General features: G+C 42.0%; 1 protein-coding gene across 1 annotated transcript in view; it reads right to left on the reverse strand.

Annotated features, from left to right (window-relative positions):
- Positions 1–2,122: 2,122 nt before the first annotated feature.
- The window catches only part of HEATR3 (HEAT repeat containing 3), a 45,484-nt gene continuing 22,993 nt past the window's right edge, over positions 2,123–24,613 (reverse strand). Inside the window, exons 5-15 of the mRNA XM_075940245.2 lie at positions 23,814–23,923; positions 22,753–22,893; positions 21,180–21,463; positions 18,021–18,111; positions 14,710–14,867; positions 11,445–11,527; positions 10,995–11,131; positions 7,840–7,928; positions 6,213–6,356; positions 5,935–6,111; positions 2,123–3,711 (exon numbers count right to left, since the gene is read on the reverse strand). Coding sequence (XP_075796360.2) covers positions 3,589–3,711; positions 5,935–6,111; positions 6,213–6,356; positions 7,840–7,928; positions 10,995–11,131; positions 11,445–11,527; positions 14,710–14,867; positions 18,021–18,111; positions 21,180–21,463; positions 22,753–22,893; positions 23,814–23,923 — 1,537 coding nt within the window. The 3' untranslated portion in view covers positions 2,123–3,588. The remainder of the gene's footprint in view (positions 3,712–5,934; positions 6,112–6,212; positions 6,357–7,839; positions 7,929–10,994; positions 11,132–11,444; positions 11,528–14,709; positions 14,868–18,020; positions 18,112–21,179; positions 21,464–22,752; positions 22,894–23,813; positions 23,924–24,613) is intronic.

Here is a 24,613-nt window from a genome sequence, read left to right on the forward strand (position 1 = left end):
CTATGCCATATGCTAATCTGAGCAATTTGCAGTGGCATGGTTTTATGGGAATATGGAGAAAATGAAAGTCCTCTTGGAAGAGGGATACTAGTCTTTCCATCCCATTTTCTTCATCCAGTTATTGAGCCACTTAAGATCTGGGATAGCTGTGATGCCCGTTATTCTCCACATGTTTCTGGGACAATGAAGAAAATGAAGCTTACTCCCAAGAATCTTTCTTCTGAGGGAACCCTTTCTATTTCTCCTATGTTCAGGAAATGCAAGATTTCATCTAACACCAACTCCCATTGGATGGGATCACTCATGAAGCAACGGGGAGGGCCTTAAGTTCAAGGAAGCATTTACAACTTTTTTGTCCTGTAAACCACCATTAGAATGAAACTAGGGATGTGATAGTATTCATGTGTAAGTGGTGAGCCCTGCCTCACCAGTTAACCTTTACGGTTTCACACAGGCTCCCCACCCCCTGCGCTGCTGCCTCTGTATCAGAAGCAGCAGCACAGAGGAGTGGGGAGGGTTGTGTGGGACCAGGCAGCTCTGCAGGAACCAGTACGTGTGACTTAAAACCTGGCTCCCCATGAGTACTGGTTTCTGCCTGCTACCTGCTCTCCTCCTCCTTTCTGTCTCTGATACAAAGGCAACAGCACTGGGAGGTGCAAGCAACGGCCTCCCCTCCCTGTGTGTAAATACACATTTACCAATATGATCACATTTTAACATCCCTGAGACCATTCTTCTTAGGAAAGGTCTACACTACCACTTACATTCAATCTAACCTCAATCCCTCTGTGATATGAAAGAGACACCCCCCCACCCAATGATTAATGCATCTTAGTGACCTAAGTGCCATCATCCACACTGGTACTATGCAAATGGGAGATACTCTCCTGCCTGTTATGGAAGAGTAATTATGACGACGGGAGAGTGCACTCCCATTGGCACAGAGTATCTTCACCAGCTGCACCAAATGTAGTGCTTCTAGTGTAGACCTGCTCTGAGAAGTAGGAAATTCTGCCTCCTAAATTCAGGCCTGGGAAGAGGCATGCTCAGTTGTTGTCATAGTGAACTCTTAAGGTTTTCCCCAGGACACCTGCTCTCTTTCCTCTGGTACATTTGTGAGGCAGATGGAAGGGGCGACTGTCTACTGCTTGTAGTCGCTTCTCAGAGTACTGAGTGGGAAGGAGAGGGGAAGAACTTTCAATTTAGCAGTGCTTTCTCCCACTATTTTGTCTAGCTTTTACTGAAAGAGGAGAAAGCCTGTAGATGATCACAGAAGTTGTTTGGAATGAACACTGACCTTTCAGGAGCAAAGCCAGATGTTGCATCTGGCTGATGAGTTGGATCCATGGTTCTGGCTGAAAATCTCATTGCATACATTGTGGCATCTGCCTCCAACATTATCACTAGGGAAGTGTTCTTAAGTGTAGACAGAAAATCAGGACAGCTTCTGTACTTCAAGGCTTTAAGATCATCAAGCCAGGATACTGGCTTCTGCAAATAATGCAGCCATCAATGATGCCCTGTAGATGGCCAATGAAGCAGCAAACACCTAAAACCAACAATTCTGATGGTGGCTTCCACATTCATCAGTTGGATGAAATGTCTGGTTTGAAACCACACACATCATCAGTTGGATCATCTTGCATCACACAAGCCACGGGTCTTCCTGGAATTATTCCCTGATTAAACTATAGCACAAAAAAAAAGTTATTAAAAAGTGTTGTGTCTGCTAGTTCACACTTAGGAATGATCTGCATTTTCACAATGAAAAAACTAAGTATAGTGCCAAAAAACAAAAACACAGGTAGAAGTTGGGAATAAAATCTCCTCTTGCAGAGAAAATAAGTAATATTTTTTTCTTCTTCTCACTGGCACTAGGACAACGAACAATAAAGCAAAATACTTCAATTTCTGGAATCTGGAAAAAAACTCCTGGGCAGAACAGGAGTAAAAATCTGACCAGAACAGTTAAAATATTCAGTGTTTAGAAGAATCCAATTTACTGTTAGCTATTAAAACCTCTCTGGCACTACCACAATAGCATAAGAATACTAATTTCTTTAACAGGCAAGCTCTAAAAACACTCCCCATAGTCCCAAAAGTTTATACAATATTTGATACCTTTAAAGTTTAATTCTTCCAATTTTATTGGTTTCTGAATAAAGTACCATCTTGCATTATGAATAAAACTGATTAGTTATTCCCAGTTCTCCAAAGCCACATATACACACCTCCCAAATCATTTTTCTACACTGTGTATTTGATACTTTAGATTTCAAGAATTAAACAAATACATTTTAAGAAATAAAAGTGGTTTCATATATAAAGGCCATTTTTTTTATGCATCCATAATCAGTGAGACTTCTTCAAAAATTGTTAATGTATTTTATAAGCTTCAGTTTAAAATCTCAAAACAAAGTTGAGGCTACGGCTACACTGCCGTTTTTTTTTCTCCAGAAGATATGCAAATCATGCTTGCATTTGCATATCTTCTTCTGATTCTTTTTGTGGAAGAGGTTTTTCCAATATTTGGACCCATGTAGACAGGACCAAATGTTGGAAAAAAACCCTCTTTCACAAGACCCTGCAAACCTCAATTTATGAGGAATAAGGGGTCTCGCGGAAGAAGGTTTTTTCCAACATTTGGCCTCATCTATACAGAGCCAAATATCAGAAAAGCTTCTTCTGCAAAAACAATCGGAAGAAGATATGCAAATACGAGCACAATTTGCATATCTTCTTCCAAAAAAAAAAAAAAGGCAGTGCAGCCGTAGCCTGAGTGGATACCATTTAAACAATTTTAAAAAAATCTTTTATATCACATTTCAATATAAAAATAATTGTATCTATTAAGACTATTACTTCCCTGAATATAAACGTTTATGTTAATGGAGGATCGACAGATGGGAACTAAAATCAGAAAGCGGAACATCCACAAAATGAAGGAAAAACCAGGCCCAATATCTTTTTCAGGTTTCTTCCTAACTGACTTCCATAATAATTACCTCTCCCCCGTAAGAATTTATCATACTGGATGAAAGTGAGTTTGGCATGGCTTCTTCTCTGATAAGATTTGGAGAGCAAAAAAATCCAAATGCTGATCACAATCTATGTACCTAACACTTACTCAGGAAACCTGCCAAAAACTGCCCTTTCAATTTTGAACACAGCTGTCAGTACACATTAACTTTCTTAGGCACTCAGTCACCACTTAGATTCTCTTAAAAACTCTAGGTTTCTTATGGGTTTTTTCAATTCAGTAGGTAACTCATTCTTTTGTATTAATTTATACTGGAATAATTTTCTGCTAGGGTATATGAAGGTTTCCATATAGTGAGAGAAAACTATATACACATATCCCAAGACTGCAACACCACATTCTTAAATGCATTAACATTAAATTTCAAAGTAATGAAATACTTTAATATGCTGAATCCAGCTTGAATATTGCATCTTCCCAAAGAGCATAAAATATGCATAATGTAAGAAATGCAATGTTAACATAAAAACAAAATTCCCTCTACCCAAAATACTAGAATTCAAATTGACAATCAAACAATCCAGAGACCCTTAATTTAAAGGTCTGTTTCAAGTAGTCTTTCTTCCCCCTAATGTTTCTTGATAGACAATGAATCTTCTCAAATTCATTTTTACATTGTCAAGAACACACAACTGATCTGTACTGTACTGTCCTTTTCCTTCTTTCCGCATCTGCAATAAAAATATAAATATATATTTTAATTGAGAAGGCTGCTCTTCAGATTAGGACAGCCAAGTACTCCTCTGAAGCCCTCTGGCAAGATACGATGGATAACTCAAAAATTGTAAATTCACAGCACACTCTCTCTCCTCTCTAATGGTTAGCAATTCATACTATAAGACATTTTACTGCTCCACAGAACCCCTTCTTAATGAAGATTAGGCATTACCAGATATCTGGCCAGTACTATTATTGGCATCCGATTTCACAGTTAAACCTCTAACACATATTTATTCTCTGTAGATATTGTAGGGGAAAGCCCTAGCATTGCTCTCAGAAATAAAATGATGTGCAAAGTAGGGATGGAAAAAATATTTACAAATAATAACCGTGTAAAGGATAACAATTCGATCAGTTACTCGCTTAACTGTGGGGCTCAGCTGCCAGCTTTGCAGGGCTGCTGGCTGTGGGCCCATGGTGCAGTGAGCCCAGGTGTGCTGGAGCAGCACTCCGCCCACTGTGGGGCAATTGCTCCATCATGGCCAGGTGCCAATTAACTGATTACAGGTAAGGATCATCCAGTTAACAGATTATATCCCTAGGGCAAATCATTCACATATTTAATGAAGAGTCCATTTTTGGAGTATGACAACCAATTCTTTTAGGGTATGTCTAGACTACAGGGTTTTTCCAAAAGAAGTAGTCTTTTTTCAAAAAAACTTCACCTGCGTCTAGACTGCAGCTGTGTTCTTTCGAAAGTAAATCAAAAGAACACGGTAGTTCTTTCAGTCACAGTAAACCTCATTTTACAAGGAATAACACCTTTTTTCTAAAGTACTCTTTCGAAAAAAGGTGCTATTGAATGCAAACTCTGCATTTTCGAGATTGTATAGACTCTCGAAAAAGCGGCTCCCTTTTTCAAAAAATCTGCTTGTAGTCTAGATGCTCTCTTTCGAAATCTGCTTGTAGTCTAGAAGTAGCCTTAGAGTGGATTTGTCTTGCCCTGAAAAAGTGTCTCTCAAAAGTGGTCCATGAAACCACTCTGAGAAACCTGCTAACTGGGACACTCCCGTGTATTTATTTACCACAGCCACAGAGCCACACCCTAGAATGATGGACCAATAGATATCAGGCCATCCAACAATAAAATAAAAGGCATACATTTTAAAAGTATATTAGAGTTTTTAAGCTTTCTGGGTGTCACCTGGCTAAAGCAACAAAATAGTTTCAAAATGTGCTACCCTTAAAAAACAATTCACTTTAATTTGAGGGATTGTAAATTTCACTTATCAATACAGGATTCTGGCCAAGACCTATCTTAACAGCAACAGGATAAGTACAGGCAGTCCCCAGGTTACGTACAAGGTAGGGACTGTAGATTTGTTCTTAAGTTGAATCTGTATGTAAGTCGGAACTGGCATCAGCCGCTGCGAAACTGATCAGTTTCAACCGCGGCTGAATCTGGATGCCAGTTCTGACTTGCATACAGATTCAACTTAAGAAACCCAGGCGTCCCCAAGTCAGCTGCTGCTGAAACTGATCAGCGGCTGATTCCAGGAAGCCTGGGGCAGAGCAACTCCCGGGCAAACGAGCAAAGCTGCCAGGCGGCGGCTTTGCTTGGGTGTCCCTGGTCTGCTGGGGGGGTCCAGCGGCTTTGCTGGACCCCCCCCAGCAGACCAGGGAGACCGAGAGAAGCTTTTCTTGCCCCGGAGGACACAGGTGGCGACACGCCGCCCGTGAGCTCCGGAGCGAGAAAAGCCCCGTTCGTAAGTGCGGATCTGACATAAGTCGGATCTGCGTAAGTCGGGGGCTGCCTGTATATGCACATTTGGAAACCCATGCAAATTAAAACAAAAAGACAAACTAGTTTCAGCAGAGGACTTTCTCTCTCCCCTCTCAGGGTTTGGCCCTCTCTACTCATGGAGGAATTGGCAGAATAAACAATCAGGATTTCAGAAAAAGATGGACAATAATTGGAAGTAAATATAGGATTGTTTCTTTATGCACAGGGTTAAACTCACTATTAAGAAAGGAATTTTTCTTTCCATCTATAGCATGCTAAGAATATAAGACGTTTGGTTTTTTGCTCCTTTCTGTGCACCAAAATTGTTTACAATGACGTGGGCATATTCCATAGAATTTCCTGGTAGTACGATCAGCTAAACCAATCTCAAGTCTTAACTTGCACTGTGTTTTGAAACTTTGGACTAGTTACTAGCTTGTGGGATGCCTACCCTCATTTTGAAGACTGGCTGGAATTCCTTCAGTGCAGGGAGCAATTTAATCTGAAGTGCTGCCTTTTCAGCTTCTTTCCCATCTGCAAACACATCAAAGAGAGCATCCAGAGCTTCTCCAGCTACCACAAGAGAAGAATCCTTCATAGCAACCTCAAGAAGAAATTTTCCAATAATCTGAAAAGAGATACCTATTTTTAAAAAACATGGCATTATAGAACAATGGCAAGTAATTGCCACTAAAGCAGTTTAGGGGCTGCTATCAATGTATTTTTTACCTTTAGTGTTTCAGCTGTATCTTCTACTTTAGCCAGCACGCTACCAGCTATTCCCAGGATACTAACTACATTTACTCTAACACTGATATTACTGCTATGAATACCAGCTTCACATAAAGTCATCAGCTGCTCAGGAGACATACTCTGTTTAAAGAAAAAGGGAAGAAAACTTAACGCCAGACAATTTTTAATTTCCAGATAAACTCTATTTCAAAGAAAAATCTTTAGGTCATTTGCTTCTCTAGAAGACGAATCTATAGCAGATGATCAGCCTTTGTATATTATGAAAAATGTTAAGGCTGAAGATGGAATCAGTTTGGAGATCATTAAACTATTCTTTTACTCCTTCAGAAACTTCCTCCAGAATAGGCTTAAAGCTGATTGTCATGGTTCTGTAGGTAAAAAAGTCCTGAACCAAAAAAGCCACATATTTACCTGTAATATTTTAATACCTCCCTCTAAGACATTAAAAATACTTCAGAAACTCTTTATTCATAGACCCATAGCATTTAAAGCCAGATAGGACCATTAGATCATCTACTCTGAAGTATATCACAGGCTATTAAATTTCACCCAGTAACCCCTATACTGAACCAATAACTTGTATGGCACCTCTGGACCCCTTGCTCCATTCATCTGAAGAAGTTGGCTGTGCCCACGAAAGCCCATACCACCATCTACATTTTTTGTTAATCTCTGAGGTGCGGCAGGACCATTCGCCATTTTAAATGTTTTTTGTATGGCTAAAGTACATCTTCTAGAAAGGTATCCAGTCTTGAAGCTGTCAAGTCAGAGAGACTCCACCACTAGCCTTGGCAGTTTAGTAAACAAAATGCTAAAACCTGTGGCACCTGCAAAACAGCTTGATTTTACATTTCTTTTTGTTTTTGAAAAAGTTGGCCCAACTGTGTGTCTTTAAATAAGTATATGAAATAACCACTGGGCTCAGAACTTTTATGAAAGGTTTTTTCTAGGGACATATTTTTCCAGCAACCTTATTAATCTATGAGAAAAATGAGGATGAATTTTGTTGAACCCGTAATTCTAACAGCTCTACTGAGCACCATTACAATGCTTAAACATTAAACATCAAGTTAAGAATTTAACACTCTTTGAAGATTGGTTTGTTTCAAAACCGTAGAAGTACAATCTGATGTAAAATGTACTATACAGGTTGGACCTCCCTGGTTCAGCACCCACAGGACTTGACTGGTCCCAAATGAGGGATTTTGCTGGAACAGGGGAGGTCATTTTTGGACCCCCTGCCACCGGATTCCCTCGCCCTGCCTCTGGCCTCCCAGCCAGCTCCCCACTTCCTGCTGTCCCCACTGCCCTGTAGGGCAGCCTTTGCTGCTGGGGCTCCAGGAAGCCATGTACACCTCATGCTGGGGTGCTCCCTGGGCAGTCCCGACACCACACACTCCTACTGTCAGCTCCCTGCAAGCAGCGCACTGTCCTGCCAGCCCTGCAGGGATCCTTACTGCTGGCCCTCTACCGGGACTCTCTGGTCTTGCAACATCCATGCTGAACCATGGATGTTGCTGGACCAGAAAATCACAGTTAAGAGAGTTTCAACCTATATTTGTATCTACCAGGCTGTCCAATGTTTGGTCGAAAACCCTCTCACCTGAGATATATTCTTTGATGCCATTGTTTGCAATAGAGCTCTCATAGCACTAGTTATGGCTTCCAGGAACTCAGTGTGTTTTGGAAATTCTGCACAAACACAAAAACAAAGCCAAAGAGTCAGAACAAACTTTAGATCATTTTAGGGAGATTCTGCACTAAGAGAAGAGAAAAATTTCATTCCATTCCACCTTTACAGTTGCTACTCTAAGTTAAAAGCTAGATTTTCAGAAACTGGTCCCCTTGATTTCTGGGTGGAAATTGCCAACAATTTCACACTCATGACTGTACCTTCAAGTTATGTCACAGATGTTTGAAGTCCTAGTTTTCAGATACAATCCAGGCAGTAGCCTCCCCCGGAATTGAAATGGGGGGGAGGTGTTCGAATTTACACGGGGGGTGTCAGAGCCGATGAGGGGTGACACCATGAGGGTGAAGGTGGGCTGTATGGCACCATAGTTCATAAAACTGGAGTGATGTTGGGGATATTTGGGGGGGAGGGATACATCCCCAGGGGGGAGTGTAGGGAAATCCCTGAATCCAGGACTGGGACTTCTAAGTGACATAAAATATAAGTGTAAAATTATGCATGAAAAAGAGGGGCCTAATTTAAGGCCACAATGAAAATTTAGCATACCTGTCCCACACCAGTATTTCAGACCATAAGTGCTATTGAAACACTAAGCACTGAAAAGAAGCTAAGTGGGTATTTTAAAACTCACTTCCTAGATTTTTTTAAGCAGAACTGTAAGACATTCAGTTTGGGACTCTGAGTTCCAACAAGCTCCCAGAGTATCAGTCTCCCCGCAGTTAACACAAAAAAACAAGTTCACTTCTTAGTTTCCCATTGGTATGCAGTAACCCTGGGAAACCTTGGACTCAAACTATGCTCATAAATTTTCAAACTCAACTGCTCCTCAATACCAGATATTTTCTTGTATATTCCTCTGTATTTTTACAATTTTCATTCTCCCCTAATATACTTTTGTTGCTATTTACTGGCTCTTGCAGCACCACTCCCAGGGAGCCCCTTTGCCACCCCCATGCTGCTGTTTCTGTATCGGAGGCAGCAGCATGGGATGGCAGGTGGGAGCTGGTCTGCGAGGGAAGCCAGTTTAAAAACTCTGATATAGAGACAGCAGCGAGGGGTGGCAGCAGCCCCTGTCCATGGTGTGCCTGGGCCCACCACAGACAGAAGCTGGTTCATGGGCGGTCCAAGCTCCCTTTGGACAAATGCTACTCTGCTTCTCATGGAGCAGCCTCTGTTGCAGCAAGTCTGGGCTGCCGCAGAGGCTGCTTCACAGCAGCCTCCACTGCCCACCATGCTGCAGCCTTGGATTGAGGCAGCAGTGTGCATGGGGCTGGGGGGAATGCAGGCAACACTGTGGAGCTGGCGCTGGGGGGAACTGGCAGCAAGTGGGGGAGCATGTGGGTCTGCAGAGCCAGCTCATAAGCCAGCTCCCCTCAGGTGTCGCCTCTATCAGAGGCGGCAGTGCATGGTGGGGGGGGCGCGGATCTGGTACTCATGGGGAGCCTACTTAAAGCCCACTCTTCATGGGCACTGGCTCCTGCTCCCCCCCATTCCTGCCTCTGATATAGAGGCAGCAGGGGGGCGGGGAAGGAAATAGGTATAGCTGACAAGTCAGCCCAGGCTTATCGGTTAATTGTGTAGTCGATTACACACTGACACCCCTAGCTGCAACAACAATAAATAGGCACGTTTCACCTGGCTCCATGCTTCTGCGGTGGGAGTGTGTTGGGTTTGTCCTCTCTTTGCAGACCAGCCTGCATACTGAGTCCCTCACCCCAGCCCTATCCCAGAATAATGATTTAAATGAAGAATAACAAAACTTATTTGAATTAAGGTCCCAAGCAACAGCAGGTAACTCTTCCAGTATTTCCTATGGAAATACAGGTTGGACCCCGATAATGCAAACTTTCCTCTTGCAGCAACATCTGTGGTCTGGCATCCCCCATGGGAAAAGCTGGGCCTCCCACCCTCTTAGAGTTTCCAGAGTGCTGTAAATGGCTCATTTGCCACATTCAAGCTGGGTGGGGGAGGTTAGTAGAAGTGGGGTTGGGGAGAATGCTCAGGGGGAGAGGCAGGATGGCAGCGGGGCCCAATGGCTGCAATGTCCCTGTGAAAGTCAGAGCAGGGGGTCTCCACATTCTGTCCTTGCCTGCAGACACCACTCCTGCAGCTCCCACTGATCAATAATGGAGAACTGTGGCCAGGAGAAACTGTGGGGTTGGTGCTTGTAGATGAGGGGCAGCACATGGAGCCACTGCTGTAAATGACAGCTGCTTTCAGAAGTGGTGCAGGGCCGGGGCAGGAGTTAAGCCTGCCTTAACTCCACGGCTTCATCCCACTGCTCTCTGGCCACTCCCAGGCTTGGCGCACTCCCGCAGGACTGTGCTCCTAGCCCATGGCTGCAGGACTCTGCAGCCTCCATGCCTCTTCCCTGAGTGCCATTTCCTTCCCCCTCCCCCCAGCGCCTACGTGGGTAATGCCGGCACTTCTGCTGCTGTCAGAGTGGAGCCCCACAGTCGGTGGCAGCACAGGGGCTGGCACCGAGCTCCTTTGGTCCAACCCTGGCTCAGGGCCAGTCAAGGTTCCTGCACTAGAGTTTGTTTCAGCTTTGGAAATCACTTTGAGACTAAGCTTCCCGTGGTGCCTAACGTGAATTATGATGCTGGTAAAAAGTCACTTCAGATAAATTAACGGTCTCAAAATCGTATTTCTTTATACAGACTTGGGAGAAGTCCTGGTCTCCATAACAACAGCTTGATTTATAAAATCAATAGAAAAAACTGCCACGGTAACAGAAATGAGCAAACATAGATGAGGTGGTCTCATGTTAGGATGGGGCTCACTAATTCAATCCCTTAATATTTTAGTGTTTTCATATGCAATTGTGAAACATACTATGGACTCCAAAAACTGCATTTCATCTGAGCTTTCCTGGGAAAATGGATGACATGAGATATACATAGCTTCGGTGCACAGCAGCATATTCTCAACATCCATTTTTCTTGCGCTTGGAAGGCAGTGTGGAGAGATTTAGTAATAAAACAGTATTAAATAAATAATACACATAACATTTACTTACAATAGAAACAAACCTTTCTGAGTTAAGTTTAATACCGTGGCCTTACCTGACTGAGAAAAAACTAGTTGGGAGAGGTGCTGTGCAAGTGACTGAAGTGTTGAAGCTCCTCCAAGGCAATCCACATCAGACACTAACAAAATACTATGAAGGCACATGAGAGCTCTGCACTGCACTGTGTTCATTCTAGAACAAAATAAATTACAGAAATGTGCCCTTAGAGCCTCTCATCATTAAAAAGTGATCAACATAAACAAGGAATTTTAATTTAATTATGAGACATTGAGAGGGAGTATAATTTACCTGTGGATCACAACGTATGTGCATATAAATATTTGTATTTTGTTACTAAACAATATAGCCGACACGTAGGAGGCCAGTTGTCTGGGGCAACCCAAGATGGATGCAGACATGAAAGCATCAATGTTTGCATGACTTTAATAAGACAATTACAAATAGCTTAATACATTAAAAAAAAAGAAGTCAAAGAAATTCCTACTTTTTAATTAATGGTTTCCAAGATGGACTGTGCATACAGATGTCGACAGCAACGCTATTTGGAAAAGTGGTTTTTTCAAGAATCTGGAAAAAAGTTCAGCAATAGGGTTTTTTTGTGGTGAAGGACAGTTTAACGTTAGCCATTTCTTTGTTGATCATTCAGCAGAAAAATTAAATTATATGTTTTATCCCACAATCCCCCAGATGTCAAAGCTCCAACCATGTTTTTACTCAACTACTGGAACCTCCAGCTTCTCCTCTGACAACTTCTATGATGAAGTTATGCCTTAACATTTTTATATTAAATTAAATACATTACTTGATTCCATATTTAAAATCTCTTTAAACAATTTATATGGTTATGCTACATAATTTCTAGAATGCTGCAGAATCTGGGGACCTTGCCACAGATTTTATGTTCACTTTGCCACAGAATAAACAGGGCCTTGAATACAGTTCATCTTATATTGAGACACTCTTTGTTCTCATTTCTATTACACTATCAAACTACTATGATTACTACTACAAGATGAGGCATGTTACCTCTGCAACCCACAATTAAGAATAAGGAAAGCACTTTACAAATAAACTGCCTAAAACTTTTTCTAATCCTTCATACCAAAATTTTAAGGTTAAAAAGTTTAGATGTCTGTAGCTGAAAAGATGGAGAGAGCAAATCAGACTGTCAAAGAATAACAGGAAAGGCTTCTACAAAAATCAGGTGTTATTCAGATAATCGAATGCCATTCTGGATTCTTGTATGAGAGAAAATCAAATCACTTCATCTTCCCAGCGAAATAAAGCATCTTTATGGTAAAAAACAACCCTTAATGACAGAGTCCCCATTATGCTTTATAGTACATACTATCACTGAACACAATGTCTGAAAATTTGAACTTTTTATTACAAGGGAACACCTTTTCAGTCTTTTTCTTAGATTTCACACCTAACTTGAAGTTCCCCGTTGAATTTTTGCTATTTTGTTATTTTAGTGTCTTATTTTAAAAAAAATATTTTCCTTTTCCCTGTCACTTCTTGGAACACCTACACATACAAGGGATTTTACACAGAGGGTATGTCTAAACTACATGGCTCCATCGACTGAGCCATATAGTGTACTCGAAAAAGGGAAATGAAGCGGCGATTTAAATAATCGCCGCTTCATTTAAATCAAAATGGCCACTGCGCTGTGCCGATCAGCTGATTGTCGGCACAGCGCGGCAGTCTAGACGGGGATCTGCCGACCCCAGAACCCTTCGTCAGCAGATCCTGTAAGCCTCGTTTCACAAAGCGTAAAGGATCTGCCAACAAAGGGTTCAGGGGTCGGCAGATTCCCGTCTAGACTGCTGCGCTGTGCCGACAATCAGCTGATCGGCACAGCGCAGTGGCCATTTTGATTTAAACGAAGCGGCGATTATTTAAATTGCTGCTTCATTTCCCTTTTTCGTCCTGCCTAATCTACATGGCTCCGTCGACAGAGCCATGTAGTCTAAACACACCAAGAAGGAATAACTAAACAAAAAAAAAACAACCCTAAAACACTGTCAAATAAAGCGAACAAACTAAAATCAATATTTTCCTCATGTTTCCAGTTATAATGATCTAAGCTGTTACTTGTAGAAATAGCAGGTAAAATATTTTTCCAGAAACATGCTGGTGTTTGGTGGCACCCTTTTAAGTACTGGAGGATTAAAGTTATTTTCCAGGCATGCATCAATTATAAAGGTGAACTGGAAACAAGTTTTAACAACCCAAAGCCTGTTAATAAAAAACATAGTATATTTTTATGTGGGATCCAAGTTTATGTATTATATATTTAAAATAAACAGTAAAAGTCATGGCTCTGCTTTTATTAAAGTAGCCTAGAAAGGAAGTGTTTCTAGACTCTGAATCTGAGAATGAGCGACAGAAGATACATCACTTGATGATGACCTGTTTTGTTCATTTCTTCTGAAGCACCACGCATTGTCCACTACTGGAAGACAAGATAGCTGACCATTGGTTTGACCCAGTATGACAGTACTTAGGTTCTTAAACCATAACATTGGACTGCTTCCAGTCTTCTGAAACTTCCCCAGCTTTTCAAGTTCTAAAATCAACATTAATGGTCCTGCAAGCTCCTCAGCCAGCTTCTTTAAAACTTTTGGAATGCTAGTTATGTGGAACTGCTGATTTTAAAATGTCTACCTTTAACAATCACTGTTTAATATCCTCCTGAGATGGATAGTTCTATTAATAGAAAAGAAAGAATAATCATATGACGTTACTAGGCTATGAAGTTTTTAGTGTAGTTATACAGATGTTGGTCCCAGCCTATGACACACACAAGATGGATGAAATAATCTCTTTTATTGGACCAATTTCTGTTGGTAAAATAAGCAAGCATTCAAGTCCCCCAAAACTCTTCTTCAGGTGATCTCTGAGCTTCAGATGGAACTCAAAAGCCTTTCTCTCTCACCTACAGAAGCTGGTCCAATAATAGGTATCACCTCAGCCCCTTTGCCTCTATCTAGGCTGGGAAGGGCAGACAGCACAGACAATGTATTTGGCCCCTCCTTACAGCACCTACAGAAATCTTCTCAGCAGTTCAAGGCTGGTTGTTGAGGTTCCAGAACACATCATGCTGGAGAATCAACCTAAGAACTGAACCTCTAAACATGCAGGCAAAGGGCTGCAGGTACCGTGTTTAAGAAAAATGTTATTATAGTCACTTTTACAATGATTCTCACATTTTCTGATGCCTGTGAAGTCCTACTAAGATGTTGAGTTCTGGGGACTCAACAGCAAACCCAGAACTGGCAAGTGGAGTATCGAAATTTACAGTTTAAAAGGGATAAGGGGAATTGAGTTTATTTCCGTTTGATCTCTGGCATTCTCTCCCAACCTAGCTAGGAGTGAAAAATGGCATTTCGTGCCCTGGTTTGTTCAAATTTCATTATCTCTATGCAGGTCCCTTAACATATCCAACCTGGAAAAATCCTATACTGTTTAGAAAAAGCCCAATATCTCATTTAATTCTTGCCATAATGGAGGGGGAAATTTTAAGTTACAGTTATATCACAGACTTATTTTAGGTAAGTCAGCTTGTATGAATAATGTTGTATATCTAGGATTATTTTAAAATGCCAAAGGTTTGATTAAAAATAAATCTTCCTGTACTACAGCTGGATTAGTTTTTTGGGGGGAGGGTTTAAACTAGGGCCTAAATCAAGTGCAGTGAAAACATTATATGTGATTTGTGACTACGTGATAGATAGCAGTTCTACCTTCTTTGGAATGAGGTTATTCATGAGTGCTGCATGAACCTCAGCAGAGAGACAAAGAGGTGACATTAGCTGCCCATTTCCCTCATCGTAAGAGTTCTCCATAAACAAATCACTCTCGTCGCTGCTGGAGAGTTCTTCCCATTCATCATCAGATGGATCTGAGAACAGAACATAGATGTAAGAATGAAATCTGAACTCACACACAAACTAGGCACCCAACTCTTGTGCAAACTACTGTCTGATGCTTAGTTTAACTAACTCCAGAAAAATGTTACAAGACAAAGTCTCTAGGAACTAGTGCGCTAGCACAGTTCAAGCCCATAGGCTTGTTCATGATACGTTTAAACAGTATTATATGAATTATTTTAATAAAAGGATCATGTTTAATTTAAGATTATTCAATTTATCAAATACTACACGATGGAACATACTGTTCACTTTGGTATATTTTATTCATTCCCAGAGTCCATCTGTAGAGGGCAAGGAATATATTTAAGGTTTTCCTCATTAGAGATAACTCCCAGTCAAACCCATATTTGCAGAACCACCTGTTGACTCCTACTCCCTGCCTTATGCCCCATGGAGAGGAAGTAACACTCCTTCAATGTTAGTCAGGACCCTAGGGTGTGGACTCTTTCATGTCAGATCAGCTAATGCCCTCGGTTGCCTGATAAGCAGGGTATGTCTGTTAGTTCAGTACACTGGCTAAAGTTTGGAAATCAAAATATCTTAGTCCTTAAACAACCTGAAAATTAAATGAACACCCATCTCTGGTTTCCTCTCAATTCTTCCAGACCTTTTTTTTCTTAAATCTACTTATGGACTGTTTAGTACTGCAGAAACACAAGATTGGTTTGCATTTTATACTGAGTAAACAAACAGCAGCATATGCAGCTATTCACAAGAGATTCTCTAATTAAATGAGGAAAGCTTATGAATTATTGTTCATTAGAAGAGATATGCAGTTTAAAAAGACCTTCATTTACTACATGCAGATTTTCTCACATGGCAAAATTATCAAAGAGAACATATGGCATTAGCAGGTTTTCCATCAGAACCAGCAAGATTTACTTAAGAAGTTATCACCTAAATGTGGGCTGCTTGGGGATCACATTTACATTATGGCCAGGAGCAGCAGCGTTAGAGATTACAAATTTCAGCTATTCATTTTAATATTCATGTTGAGGACTCCTCAGTTCCTTGGTTATTTTATTAACTGTCAGAAGAACAACTAATAAACTCAAATTGAAAATAAGAAACTAACAGCTGAAGAGATTAGTCAAATCTGAAAAAAAAAATCCGCTTTTAAAAATAAATCACAGTCTATTCTCAAAAGAAATTTTGTGTACATAGAGCCCTGTGGACTACCCACAACTGCATATAATTCCTATTATCAGCACAGTACAAGAGTTGTTTCTCCCCCCATTTCTGAAGTTGCATTCCATAATTCTAGGAATCAGAGACTTTACAGGAAAAATTGTATTAAAACAAAAGAGTAAGAAAGCCAGTGTGAGGTGAAGACAGAATGTGACTGAACTGCAGAACATCTATCTAGTATAACAAATTAGGCCCCGGTCCTGCAAATGTATGTTGGTGCTCCTTTAATTCTGATTGTCCAGAATTCTGCTCAAGAGCCACCGACCTGCACACGCTGCACAGGTCCAAATGTAGGATCAAGGCCTTAATGGCACTGAAAGTTTTGGACATAAAGAACAGGCGGGGGGAGGGAGAGATTCTTTTTGTGAGATACTCAAAGAACCATCATCGACTTGAAAACGACATTTCCAGCTGAAAGTGTTAACCTACTATTCCTGCAGATAACCCGTAAGTTTACTAGGATAAAAAATTAAAGAAAAAATCTATTTTTCCAATGTAGTAGGTATATTTGGACAGGAGTTCATATACAAATCAGTTTATCTTTTGTTGGTGGTTGGTTCTACCACTTTCATGAGGGAGCTTATACACACATTCTTCCCCAAGTCTGTGTTTATCAGTAACAACAACAAAATTTTAAAAAAGGGAATGAGAGGAGAGGTGGGCCTGGGCAGCCTGAGCAGTTTTTTAATTCGGTTTTCCCAGGAAACTATCATAAGCAAAACAAAGGATTAGAAAAGCCTTTATTTCCCCTAAAAATAAATAAAAATGGAAGTCAGGGTATACCATTTAAAAAAGGGATCTATCACATAGTTAATTTTTTAAATTACTTTCATGAAGTTTAAGCCAGCATTTTTAACTAGTTGCAAGATGACTGGGGAAGTTTTTACTATCCACAAGAGAAAATGTCTGGTGCACAGATTTACAGAAAGAAAGAGAGAGCATTAATGTAATTATTTATAATCGAAAGAAAGCAACTGGGATACTGAACTGCAGCTGCTATGGCAAGTCTTATAGAAATAATGGAGAGAAGAAACAGAACACTGTATGTAAACCCTGGCTTAAAAACAAACTAATAATTCTCTGGCATCGCTGCAATCATAAGAGAAACACAGAAGGTCCAAAAGACAAATGATGTACATTCCAATGGCATTAGCCTATTTCTTGTAAAACCAACCATTTATGGTTTTATCATATAGTGATTAAGCAAAGTAGTTGCTGTCCCAGATCCCTGCAAAAGGCATTTGTTATATTACTCTTTAAAACATTTCCCCTTCTGTTTTGTTTTGTCTTAATTTAGAACTATCAATGGTATCAGGGTAAAAATTTCCCTCTTTGATGGTGGACCTAGATAGCAACACCACAAAAAAGCTGACACCTGCGCTGCAGTGCTCCCAGCCCTGAAATGAAGATGAAACAGCTACTAAGTGATTGGCTCAGTCGACTCTTGAAAGCCTAGCACAAAACCTTTCTAGTGTAGATGTAGTTATCACAGCAAAGCAAACACGTTTTTTCTGTTTGGCCAGAAAACTAAGCTATACCAAGAAAAGCACTTTTTTGCCCATATAACTGCATCAACACTAAGGCTTCTGCTGGAACAACTATGTAATGAAGAAAAATCACACTTATGAGCTGGCAAAACTTAAATGGAGACCTGGACTCAGATCGTGTCTAGATCTTGTCACAAGATTCCAACACAGAGAGGGCAGTTTGAATATTGTAATGTCAAAACACACAAAAAAAGGATTAGAAGTTGTTGTACTGAGAATCTTTATGTACGTTAAAGGGCATGAAAAGATGCAAATGTATGTTTGTTCACCTTTAAGAATGGGAGGATTAGCAGGTCAAGTTAGATAAGATCCCAGAAAAGTCCAACTAAATTTGCCATGTTACTGAAAGTGGAAGCCTTGGTAACAATGAAAAAGCTGCCTACGTACCTTCACTGCAGCACATATTAACAATGATTTCCAGGGCAGTCTGCTGAGCCATCAGTAAGGCTGTCACTTGTTTCAGCTCCCACTTATCAGACTACAGAAAAACAAACAAACAATTTTGGAGGGCAGGGCTCTAGTTTTAAAACAGGTACACGTTAAGCAATGTAGACAAAATGTAATAATTGTGAATAAGTGTCACGTAAAAAACAGAACAGAGACTATCGAATATTCAGACACCACTGATGTGTGCCAGACTTCAGAAACTGTTAAGTATTGTCTTCTGCAGACCAACAGAGCCTCTAGCCCTACTAATAGGCACAGATCACTTGCTATCCTGAAAGGTCTAATCATATATATAGTAGCCCAATGTCTGTGACTCTGTAACACTGGCTGTTCCCTCTGGGCGGCGCTGTTGACTCCCGCTGTGGTGCTCGGCTGACTTCTGCGCCGCTCAGCCTGGCCGCCGCGCGGGAGCATGCAGGGGTGCTGCATGGGGAGCGCGGAGCCCAAACGGCTGCTTGCTCCCGCGCAGTGGCCCAGATGAGCAGCGCAGAAGTCAGCCAAGTGCCACTGCGGGAGGCAACAGCGCCGCCCAGAGGGAACAGCCGGGGGGCGGGGCCTGGACAAGAGTGTGTCTCTGACGTCAGGAAAGGGCGCCGGATTCAAAAGGAGGAAAGCGGAGCAGACAGAGAGGAGAACGGAGGAGGTGGAAGACAGAGAGAGAGTGAGAGAGACACAGCAGGAGGAGGAGAAGAGAAACACAGAGTGAGAGGCGGGAGAGGGAAAAGAGAAAGAGAGAGAGACTGAGAGAGAGGCAGGAGGCAGACGAGAGCTGAGAGAGACAGAGGGCAAGGCAGTAGGAGGAGGAGGAGAGAGAGAGAGAGAGGCCGTTTGCTTCCGCACGGCGGCCCAGCTGAGCAGCGCAGAAGTCAGCCGAGCGCCATGGCGGAAGGCAAAGGGGGGCGGGGCAGTGACGTACACGCCCATGGGGCAGGACCTGGATGAGCGTGCATTCCCAATGGAGACAGAGAAGAGCGGAGAGAGAGTGAGAGTGAGAGACAGGAGGGGGAGAAGAGAAAGAGAGAGACAGAGAGAGAGGCAGAAGGCAGAGGAAAGCTGAGAGAGAGGGGGGAGGCAGTAGGAGCAGGAGGAGGAGAGAGAAAGACGAAGCGAGAGACCGGAGGCTCAGGAGAGAAGACCGACGTGGAGGAGAGACCTGAAAATCCCGTCTTATGACAGGCTAATTGGCTAGTCTCATCATAACCTGCCAAAAACTCGTAGTTGTTCTGTTTCCCTCCTCTTCAGTATGTCCTACTGAATTCTCATAATTTATGTATATAAAAAAAAATTATAGGTGTGACTAGTAGCACTGCCTATAGCTATGGTGTTCAATAGATTAGCGACTAGACATGTGGCTATTCAGCCGGTTGAGTGTGGCTAGTTAGCTATAACAGTAGCCACTATAGTGGCTAGTGTTTCAGAACTAGTTGTACACCATGGACCTATATGGTTGCCTGACACTTCCCCACTGATTCAGTTACTTCACAAACTTCAACCATTTGAGCTGAAATTTGACAGGCAGGGTATCTGCCTAAGGCTGAATTTACTTTAAAAAAATTCTGCCAAAGTGAACCAGATGTTTCTGAGAATGAGACTATTGTTTTATCCTCGCACAGTTCTAACAATCTTTATATACTTGAGAAGGTCTAGCACAAGGGTGGGCAATAATTTTTGATGGGGGGGCCATTCCAAGATTTTGGCAAATGGATAAGGGCCACACTTTTCTATGGAGGGAGTGCACAGTCTGGGCTGGAGGTTGGGTGCAGAAGGGAGCTCAGGGTAGGAAACTGGGGTGCAGGAGAGGATATGAGAGGGAGTTTTTGGGTGTAGGAGGGGGTTGTGACCTGGAGCAGGGGATTGCGATGCAGGGTACAGGAAGGGGGGGGGGTATGTGCACAGGAGAGGATTCTGGTCTGGTTTCTGGCCAATGGGAGCTGAAATATTGTGTTGGGAGCAGGGGCAGTGCACAAACTCCCGCCCTGCCCCCAGCGCAGAGAGCCACACGGAGCAGCCAATCACTTTGAGTGGCATGGAGCTGCTCAGTGCCCGAAAGTCCTGGTAGGGTGGGCTGGATGGGCCAGATCCATCCCGTGAGCCGTATTTTACCCGCACCGGTCTAGCACCCTTGTCCTTGAAGGTAGGGACCTGAAATTTGGCATATGCCTTTTGCTGTCCTAATAAAAACTATCCAACACTTGTCTAGTTACAAGGCTTTTTGTAAATTGCAGAGAGTTTATCAAATTAATTAATGAAATAAAAAATACACTTGAACCTCTTTGATCTGGCAACCCTGGGAAATAGGGCATGCTGCATTAAGGAAGTTTTCAGACCATGGAGGATGGTAGGCAGGCTCATTATGGGAGAAAGGGTGGTGGGGGGGGAATGGGAGTGAGGTGCTTACCTGGCGCTTTGCTCCCTGGAGAACATGTGGCTCCACCCCTTCTGCTGGTTCAAGACACCCCGCCTCCTCCCCATGGGAGTGGCAGGGAAAAGCCTCCAGCAAAGCGCTTCACTGTGCTGCTTGTTTCCCCAGGTGGGGGGTGGGAGGGAAAGCAGCAGCACACCAGGGTCCAACCCATCGGTGTTCCAGATTATGGAGGTTCAGACGACAACAATAATAAATTGCAGCAGATTCATGGATAAGGCCTGGAATTTCTCAGAAGAGGCACAATGGCCTAGGTGCCCCTCAGTCTGCGAGGAGGCTGTGGCTGCATGGTGGGGGTTACCATGATGGGCCTCTGCCAGATGGGCGTGGGTAGGCAGAAGGAGGAGGGACAGTCAAACTCCAGCCTCAGCAGCCACTGCTGTTTCCTGTCTCAGAGGCCAGCTGGCAGGCAGAAGGTGGCACTGACACCATGCTGGTATGCCCTGCCTATAATTAAGGGTGCACCTTCTATTATAGGGCCTTATTTTCAGTGGCTTATAACTTTGCCAAACTTTTACTTTAAGATCAGGATGAAATTTTTTATGCCAAGTGTCTGAGACTGAATTTTCACCCTTGTAAGGAAGAATTATGGAAAAATGAGATTGACAGTTAACCAAAGACTAATCAGAAGCATAACACTGCACTAAGTGCAGCCAGCCACGATCTGCCATACTTACTGGAAGAAGATCTGAAATGTCATTTTCTCTTTTGACTTTTCCTTCTGGTGGTTCTTCCATTTCTTCATCTTCATTCAGCACAGCACTGTCTAATACATCACCCACATTTTCCTCAGTTTCTGTCTCGACAGGGAGTTTTAGCCTCTGTGTTTCAGCTTCCTTCAGCTGAATAACTGTTTCGCCAGCATCCACCACTAATGATTCTGAGAAAATCTTCAGGATAACATTAATTGTGCTTGCCTGGCTACTGGATGGAATGGTGTCCTTTATATTCCAGACAGAGCCTAAATATGGGAGAGTTAGAATGTCAAAACATGTAAGCTACCTGGTGCATGACCTTCTTGTAGCCACTGCCATTGTAAAACCAGAGCTTGTGCTCACTATAATACTCATTATCTTTACCACCTCTTTCATCAAGAATCTCAAAAGTAGTTTTCAAAGGTAGCTAGCTATGGATTCCTCTCTTATACAAGGAGAATCTAAGGCACATAAAAGTTTCCCCAGGATCAGACGTTTCACGGCATGGCTGGAAACAGAACCCATGTCTCCTGATTTCTAACCCCTTCCATTAACTGAGAAGCAACTGACTCCTTCAGAAAGATAGGAGTCCTTTATGAACCGAAATTTCAAGTTTCCCAAAGATTTGTGACTTTCTGTTCAGTTCTTTAAAGTGTCAACCAATATTGATCATTCAAGGGCCCAAAACCTTAAGCTGGGGCAAACCACATCACATGAAGATGGACAAAACATTTGCACAGAGTGACGTTCTGCTTGATAGATATGGCACATCTTCAGGACACTGAATAAGTTTGTCCCACTTCTTTTAAGACAATTAATAGCTCAAAGAGAGAGATTTTCTTCTTCAGACCTACAAACAAAAAAACTAACGAGAAATTAAATAAAATCCTCCCTTTCCAAGCACAGGTACAGAGTGCTCGAGTCAGGAGAATTCCAGTTAATTGTATTTCACTGTCAGAAATCATCAAGAATTAAGCATCTTAACTGGAAGGTACAACACAACAGAATGAAGCTGAAGGCAAAGCACCCAATGGCCCATACAATTTACATTGGACTTGTCTCTGTTGCAGTATAATAGGCTAGCCTTGTGGAGCAGCCAGATAAATCATGCTAGAAATCGTTTAAATGTTCTTGCTGAAGCAAAGTTTAAAATCGGGTTTCAAATGCTTTGAAGCCCAGCATAGGTAAGATCAAGAACAACCTGATGTCTTTAATATTTAGTATTTCCTTAGAAGCACTAAAGAATGAGTAACACCAAACCAAATTGGGACTGAAGTCACAATCAAGAGCCTTTAGTCATGATTCAAATATTGAATATATTATCCTTTGTGGTTATAAATGACGACATATGAAACCGCAGCCTCCCTGACAAAGGTGCAACAGTGGCAGGAACAGATTTGAGAACCATCTATCCAGCACTTGCTTCTAAGCTGGCACTTAGGCCACATCATTTGTTGCTATTATTTTTATATGATGGAGAACTAAAATCTCTGCCTCTTGCATCCCTATAGTCATATAATCAAAAGATAAAAGTTAGGGTCCAGTTGAATCATACCTGCCAACAATGTCCTTAAAAGGATATGCTCCATGGTGTTGTCTTGGGACAACAATATGGATTCCAGCATTTGGTGTGCAGAAGCATTGAAAGAAGAAAGCAGCTCTGGGTTATCTTCTGTTACTGCCTGCAAGCAATGTGCTGTAAGTCACAAAAAACAACCAAAAATGTAATGCTTTCAGCTCTCTAACTGCATGGGACACTATTGTGAAAGCTACTCAATTTTACAATTGCAGGATACAATTAGTTTACTGTACTACACATTAACTTATTTTTGCTACTGGTTGGACCTCCCTGGTCCGGCTCCCTCGAGGCCTGACCAATCCTGGACAAGAGAGTTTTCCTGACCAGGGAAGGCGGGGAGCAGCCTTTGTGTTGGGCTCCTCTCCCCACCTACCTGGCACCACTGCCCTTGGCCCCCTGGCTGGAGCAGCCCAGCAGGCTCCGGAGCCCCATGAGCCCTGGCAGCCACGTAGCTCCAGCGGCAGCCCCAGCAGTCCCTTCGCCCTTTCCCAGCCCCATTGGCTGTGGGTTTGACAGCCTCCCTGCCCCATGGACTCCCACAGGTCCACCGACTTCCCAACCTGCTGTGAGCACTATAATACCCCAAAAGGGTAGTGTTGTGACAGTACGCATACAAGATTTCAAACTCCAAAGTGTAATTTTTAGACCCATCTCTTCTGAAGCTCTTATTTTCAGTTGTGAATCTATAGCAGGGATGGGAAACCTTTTTTGGGGTCGGGGGCCTCTGTTAGGGGCCACACACAAATGAGGAAAGAAAAAAAAAAAAAACACTGCCATGGCCCCTAACAGAGGGAAAGACACTCCCCTCTACTAGCCTTCAGGGCCCAGTGGGGGACCTGGAATGCCAATATGGACTCCCCAATTCTGGGTGGGAGCCCTGAGCCTCTGGGACTGCATCCAGGCAAGCCAGGGGCTGCATCCTTAGGTTCCCCTGATCTATAAGATCATTATTATGACAAAATACATGTATTTTAATGCTAAATATATATTCCTAGATCAAGAAACCCATGATGATCAGAACCCTTTTAAGCACTTACCTACGGAGATAGCCAGATCTACGTTGGTGGAAAATTTCTTCAAATATTGTAACAAAACATCCAAACACCCTTCTTTATTAAATACAGATACTGCTGTACCATTGCACTCACTAAGAAAAATAAAGAATAAAACATTTTTCATTTTTTATAAAAATTTCTATAGTAGAGCTCTAACAAATTATTCAAACATTTTATTTTTTCAGTTCATATTTTTATTAATAAGGTTTTTTTTTTAAATTCTAACAGCCATATTTTCTACTTTAAGGGATTTTTTTCCCCAGCTAGCAATATGATGTCATAGGTCCTCCACAGAGAGATGACATTCAGAAATCTAGACTATTTTTCTAAAACCATCTGAAAAATGCCACTTCTTTTAATTATCTTACTAATCTCATTTGTATTTAAATTGCATCATCTATTTCACTTAGAACTAAAATATTAAGGCAAGACCTTGACATTTATGAATCTGAAATATCACAGTACATAGCCAGTTGCTAATAAACTCATCCAAATGATTATTTGTCTAGTGCCAAACTATGCAAAGTGCTTTACAAAACATGGTCCTAGTCTGCAAGTCATTTACATTCAAAATAAGACACTACAAATAAATACAAGAAACACTGTTCTCTTCATGGCAAGGGTTACAACAAAAGGTTATGTGGCAGCACAGAGACTTGTGCATGAAGTTATTTCATAGTTATAGATTTTAGTGCTTAAATAAGGCCTCAACTCTACTACTGCTACTGCTCCTGAAGCCCAAATGAAGACAGTAGGACTTCATAGTGGCTCAGGGTTCCATT

This window comes from Pelodiscus sinensis, chromosome 12, assembly GCF_052426305.1.
Source record: "Pelodiscus sinensis isolate ZL-2025 chromosome 12, ASM5242630v1, whole genome shotgun sequence".
NCBI classification, from domain to species: Eukaryota; Metazoa; Chordata; order Testudines; family Trionychidae; genus Pelodiscus; species Pelodiscus sinensis.